This window comes from Neophocaena asiaeorientalis, unplaced genomic scaffold (assembly GCF_003031525.2).
Source record: "Neophocaena asiaeorientalis asiaeorientalis breed wild unplaced genomic scaffold, Neophocaena_asiaeorientalis_V1.1 scaffold449, whole genome shotgun sequence".
Classification (NCBI taxonomy): domain Eukaryota; kingdom Metazoa; phylum Chordata; class Mammalia; order Artiodactyla; family Phocoenidae; genus Neophocaena; species Neophocaena asiaeorientalis.
This window is the reverse complement of record NW_020175027.1, coordinates 2,183,072-2,189,011: the sequence shown is the minus strand read 5'-3', so window position 1 is coordinate 2,189,011 and position 5,940 is coordinate 2,183,072. Positions and strand designations below refer to the sequence as shown.

Here is a 5,940-nt window from a genome sequence, read left to right as displayed (position 1 = left end):
ACACATACCAAGTGTCCACATACCAAGTGTCCTTGGCAGAACACTGAGGAACATGAAATGTATTCTTTGGGGCCCTCTTGTGCAATTCCCAAGAAGTCAGTGACACATGCTTGGTTAGCCCAGGCACTGGCACAGTCAGGCGTGGGGAGGAGAGCAGAGGCTCTGCGTCCTGGAAAGGTGGACCAGCCTGGCCCTGAACCAGCCGCAAAGTTCTAATCATGCTCCCCTCCCCCCATTCTTTTTCCTGGTCTGTACTGCTCTTAGGATCTGAATTGTTTTCTTAACAAATTCTAATTTGCCCCCTCATTAAACCTCAACATGACCTTCATATCTCCTTCCCTTGAACTCCCACAGTGAGAAAACCTGTAACCCCTGAATTTACTAACCATTCATTGATCTCCCATTTGTGTTAGACACTTAGAGACAATACTAAACAATAGGAAAGGAAATTAAGTTTTAGCAGCTGCGTGCCAGGTGCTGGGGTAAGTTCTTTCACACACACTATCTGACTTTATTTTTAACACCACCTTGGTAGGTTAGGCTATTTTAACCTTCATGTTAAGAGTTTAGGGATTTCAGGTTCAGAAGAAGCCACCTGCTCAGAGAACGTAAGGTCGGCTCAAGGTCACAAGCTGTTAGGAGCCCATGGCTGCCTGACTTCACGCCTGTGCCCTTTCCCCTACCCCACCATTCTGGCTTCAAGGTGTTTGTTACAAAGCACATCTGCATACATTAATCTGAGCCTCACAACAGTAGCAGGGTGAATAGTAGCACCTGCATTTTATAAATGAGGATAGTAGGGTTCAGAGGTACTAACTGACTTGCCCATAGGCACGTGGAGCACAGCCACGCTGTCTCCTACTCCTCTGCACTTTCTGCCACTGTAGAGCGTGCCTGGCAGAGCAGGGCATATTTGTTGAATGGATGATGATCCGGATTATGGTAGTAATTCTTGTCCTTACGTTACTGAAAATAAACAATGTCACCGCCTAGAGGTCTTTAGGTTCCTTTTCTCCCTATCACCTCCCCGCTGGGCTTTCCTAGGAATTCCATCACCTTCAACCAAGACTCACAGAGAGTAGAATCCACATCTCCTCAGGCAGGTGCTCAGAGAGGGGCTTAAGAAGGAAGGGCCCTCTTTCGAGACAGAGCTCAATGGGCCTGTCAGTTTTTGCTCCCCAACCTGCCACTTCAGGGCTTCCTTTGGTTCTGCAGTGGCGAGGCTGTACGCGGCCTTCTCCCTGCCCCCAGGTGGCAGGGCTGCCCTTGATCCGGAGTGGACGGACCAGTGAGCCTCTACTCCCCTGCGGCCCAGGCCCTGACAGCCATCACACTAGTGCCCCAACCCCTCTCTCCTCCCCGAGCCCCACCTCCTGCCTCTGGCTCGGCCTCCCAGCCCTTGACACAGTCAGCACACACAGCCCAGGAGCTCAGCTCAGAGAAACGGCTCAGAGAAACGAAGGGAACTTTGCCTGGGTTCCCACGGCTATGGCTAGCACCTTCATACCAGGGCTGAACCCTCAGAACCCTCATTATATCCCAGGGTAAGACTTCTACCCAGAGCACACGTGTTTGCTTCTGGGAACAGGGGTGTAAAAGGCTATAAAAGGTGGCAGAGTTGTGCCACCTCAGCCTTGGGGGCCAGGTGGACATTCTGGTATGGGAGGCTTATGGCCGGGATGTCTATGATGTTGGATGGAAAAGGAAAAGCAAGAGAACAGTAGTAGCCGGGCCTGCTATGAAGCTTTGTGTTGTGCTCTCCATGGTAACAGGGTAGCAGCAGAGGGGAAGGGTTGAAAACCCAGACAGAGAACTAAGAAACGCCTGCTCCAAATATATACACAGCTGAGTCTAGAAGAGATCAGGGCTTCAGAGGTCTCTGCTTCTGCCTCTGGGGATGGTGAGGCCGGGGATGCTGGAGGTGAGTGGGTGAGACTTGTGCTACAGGTACACTGGACACTGCCCGCTACTTCGGTTCAGCATGGGCCAGACCTATGGGCAGATGACTGGGCAGCTACTTCGCGGCTCTCCTGGCCTAGCCCGGCCCCCTTCCCACCGCACACTTCTGCCTCCCATCCGGCCTCCAAGATCTCCCGAGGGTCCCAGGAAAAGCCTGCCTGTCAGGCGTGGACACGAAAGGCTCAGCTCCAGCATGATCCCTGGGTACACAGGTATGTACACAGGTATGAACAGGTACCCCCCATCCCAGAACATGGGTCCCACACACTAACAAATCGTCCTTGCCCCCTGCCTACCTAGGTTTTGTACCCCAGGCACAGTTCATCTTTGCCAAGAACAGCAGCCAGGTCTGGGCTGAGGCTCTGAATGATTTCACTCAGTGGTATGGGCGACAGAGGAGTCAGGAGCTGCCAAAGGAGGCCAAGGGAGAGAAAGACGTGGAGAAAGACCAAGAGCCAAAGCTGGAGGCAGAGCTAGAGACGGAAAAGGAGCCAGAGCTGGGGCAGGAGGCAGAACAAGTGAGACCGAGAAGGCTGATGGGGAGTACGAGGCGGGAGTGGGGAGCCTTACCTCTGTGTGGCCAGGTCTGGGGTGGCCATGTGTAGCATGGCTGTGGGACAGGGGATGTGGGCTAGACCGCCAGCCTCACCTCCCTGGGAGCTTGTGTTACAGCTCAGGGGCTGAACTTGATAGCCCTGTTTTTCTTCTATCAACTTCTCCTCAGAAGGCTTCCCCTTATTCCATGGATGACAGAGATCCTCGCAAGTTCTTCATGTCAGGTGAGAGGAAGTGGGTAATGACCAAAGGCCTGGGGAGGTGCCCAGGAGGTACTGACTTAGTATACCCCTCCCCTAGGCTTCACTGGTTATGTGCCCCGTGCTCGCTTCCTCTTCGGTTCCAGCTTTCCTGTGCTCAGCAACCAGGCACTGCAGGAATTTGGACAGATGAAGTCAGGGGGCAGATCCCAGAAGGATCCTAAACATCTCCCCTCACTTTCCAGGACCTACCCTCAGAACCTGGGCCTTGTACCTAAATATGGGGGCTATGTGCCAGGTGAGGACAGCCCCCAGAGGGAGGCTTTGGGGACTGGAATATTTGTGTGTGTGTGTGTGTGTGTGTGTGTGTGTGTGTGTGTGTGTGTGTGAGAGAGAGAGAGAGAGAGAGAGAGAGAGATAGGTGGAGGTGGTTTAGGGCTTGGAACTAGTAGATATGGGGGGACCTTGGGTCAGCTTTATCACTGGGCAGAAAAGGAAACTGATGTAGCTCCTAGGGAGTAGTTAGGGCCAGATTTTGAAGGATAACTTGGAGGTTCTAGGCAACTGGCTGAGAAATAACTCTTCTATGCCTCTGGCTACAAATGACAGAATCTTTTGGCCACACAGGGTATAAGTTCCAGTTTGGCCGCACATATGGGCATCTCACCCATGATGCTCTGGGCCTCAGCACCATCCAGAAGCAGCTCCTGGCGTAGGTACCTAGACTTCAAGTTCTCTCTTTCCTTTTCATCCTATCCCAGCCATCCTTTTGCAAAGAAGAAAGATGGTCTGGAGGGTTGGAGAAGGCACAAAGAGAGAATGGTTTGGAGGCCGAGCACCTTTTTTATTAATAGGTGTAATAAATAAATAAATAAATACATAAACAGAGCCTGGGCTCCTCCTCCCTCCTCTGACCACCAGGCACTGGCCACAGCCTACTTACAGCTGGGGGCTCAGGGAACTGGCCCCAATACTGTCACCCATCCTTCTCACCAACTGGCCTAGGGACCCCCACAAACGGGCCTTCTGGTCACCTCCCTCCACAGGGACATGCCTGTCTGTACCCATGGGAGGGCTGGCCAAGATGGGCGGGGGAAATTCTGGCAGCCCAGTGCTGCGTCCCTTCCCTCCTTTCCTGGGGGGAGATCTGGACGAGGTCACTGGGACAGTTAAGGGGGAGTAATTGATACTGAGCACGGGGGTATGCGGCCCCCAGCTCTCGGTCTACTCTCTGTAACCAGGCCAGAGGGCTTGGGAAGGGCTCTCAGGCTACGAGTCTAGGGGTTGTGAGGGTCCCTGAGGCCACCAGCATGCACAGGGCCTCAGTTTTGGCTGCTTCCAGGGGTTGGACTTGGAGTTGGGGTCAAAGTCACATAGGCCAGAGGCACCAGGCCAGTGTCAGGGCCACGGCTGCAGCGCAGCCAGTCTCCTCCGGCTGGCCCCAGCACCCGCAGGATGTCTCCCTTGTGGAAGCTCAGCTGTCCAGGGCCTGTGGCCAGATGGTGGCACAGTGCCTTCACCTCGCTGGGGAAACAACAAATGGAGGTCAGAGAAACCCCACCCAGAGCCAAACCCAGCCCCCAAATCCCTCTGTCTCCCAGGGCTCACCATGGAGTGCTGGAAGGCAGGGCTGGAGACTGTGGCTCCTGCAGGCTCTCCTTGGGCTCTGGCTCCCGGCGGGCACCCACTGTTTGCGCCACTAGCTGGAACATGGACTTGTCCAGGCTGAGCCAGTCCGAGGGTAGCCTAGGGGATAGCGGCCGGGCTCTGGCTCTGTCTGTGCCCTGGCTTAGAGCAGGCACCCCCGCCCATCTGTCTACACCAGGGGCTGTCTCTTACCTGTTTGTGGGGCGGGCCTCCCGCTGAGCCTTTCGGGACCCGAAGAGGTGTCCCCACTTGATGACCCCGGGTGAAGGCTCTAAGGCTCCTTCCTCATTTTCTGCTGGGGGGGCAGTGGGCCCCTCCCTCTCCCGGCTGCGCCTCAGCTCAGCCAGTACAGAATCAGGGGGGCTCCCCATCCAGAAGGGCCAGCCCCTCTCCCGGCCAAGGGTCTCCTCAGGGGCAGGGCAGGCCTCAGCTCCCTCCACGACTCCCTCTCGGGGGGGTGGCCCCCCACCTCCTGTCCCTTTCTTTTTCTCACTGCTGCTGCCACTGCTGCTATTGCTGCCACCCCGGGGGAACCTAGAGCCCTCAGTGGAGCCATCGATGTAGACCTGGGAGCTCTGCATGAGCTGGTACCACCAGCCAGCCTGCCCACTTCGGGCCCACCTGCCACGCCCTGAGCTCTCAGCTGCCTCTGTCTCCTTCTCTTCTTCCTCATCTTCTCCACCTTCTGGGGCACCCACACCCTTCACCCGCTCCCCACGGGCTGCCCCGTCCATGTCTCCAGGGCCCTCCTGGCCCCGGGAGCGGGCCAGCTGCAGTGTCGAGTGGGCGGACAGCAGCAAGTCCTGGGACACCCGCAGCAGCTCCTTGTGCTGCCGCTGCCGCTGGCCACTCTGCAACAGCCGGTGCTGGAACAGCAGGTCGAGGCTGAAGGGCAGGAGGGCCAGGGGCTGGAGCAGCAGCAGCAGTTCCTCCAAGAGGCCAGGGCACACCGTATGCGCCGCGTTCAGGAAACCCCACGGCTGGTAGTGGGTCTGGATGATATCTAGGGGAGAAAGAGAGAGGGACTGAGCCACACAGAGAAGCAGAGCCCGGCCTGGGGTGGGCCTGTGAAAGGCAACGTGGGTGGAGTCACTGTGTACTGCTGCACAGGCTGTGTGCCCTGCCACTTAGATGCACTACAGTGTAAACGATGCCTTCTGAAGTTGTGCAGTGCAGAAGCTCCACAATCTTAAGTGGCAGCCGTGAGTTCAGAGAAGAGAGGTTCCTGCCACCCTGACTCCCAGATTGCCTGAGTATCCCGCTGACTCCAAGGCTCTAACACAAGCAGAGGCTGGGAGAGGACTTGGGTAGAAGCCCAAGCCTTGAGGATGAAAGCTTGTGTGGTTCTCCTCCCCACTTCTAGCATCTGAAAAGACAGCTGTGCCTCCCTCTTTTGATCCTCCGAGGTCTGGCCTCTGTTGAGTTTGCAAGACAGAGCAGGGTTCTGAGCATTACCTTCATGGTTATAGAGGTGATTAAACCAGAACTCCAGGGACCGGATGCTGTAGGGAGATAGGTGAAGAGAGTTGAGTCTTGTGTGGATATAGCCAGATGATAAGATACAAAGAAGACAGATATT

General features: G+C 55.8%; 2 protein-coding genes across 4 annotated transcripts in view; one reads left to right on the top strand and one right to left on the bottom strand.

Moving 5' to 3' along the window:
* The first annotated feature begins 1,036 nt into the window (after positions 1-1,036).
* Positions 1,037-3,602, top strand: CIMIP2B (ciliary microtubule inner protein 2B). 3 transcript variants are annotated; one of them, XM_024763039.1, is made up of 6 exons: positions 1,037-1,544; positions 1,948-2,171; positions 2,260-2,477; positions 2,684-2,738; positions 2,815-3,012; positions 3,342-3,554. In XM_024763039.1, exons 1-6 carry the CDS (start codon positions 1,156-1,158, stop codon positions 3,428-3,430), a joined length of 1,173 nt encoding a protein of 390 aa, XP_024618807.1. In that variant the 5' UTR covers positions 1,037-1,155; the 3' UTR covers positions 3,431-3,554. The 3 variants fall into 3 exon arrangements, with proteins under 3 accessions (XP_024618807.1, XP_024618808.1, XP_024618809.1); XM_024763040.1 differs by having other exon boundaries at positions 1,430-1,544; positions 2,687-2,738; positions 3,342-3,602; XM_024763041.1 differs by having other exon boundaries at positions 1,430-1,544; positions 2,260-2,533; positions 2,687-2,738; positions 2,883-3,012.
* The window catches only part of RUSC2 (RUN and SH3 domain containing 2), a 60,093-nt gene continuing 57,690 nt past the window's right edge, over positions 3,538-5,940 (bottom strand). The window contains exons 9-12 of the mRNA XM_024763038.1: positions 5,817-5,863; positions 4,554-5,364; positions 4,323-4,460; positions 3,538-4,238 (exon numbers count right to left, since the gene is read on the bottom strand). Coding sequence (XP_024618806.1) covers positions 4,037-4,238; positions 4,323-4,460; positions 4,554-5,364; positions 5,817-5,863 — 1,198 coding nt within the window. The 3' untranslated portion in view covers positions 3,538-4,036. The remainder of the gene's footprint in view (positions 4,239-4,322; positions 4,461-4,553; positions 5,365-5,816; positions 5,864-5,940) is intronic.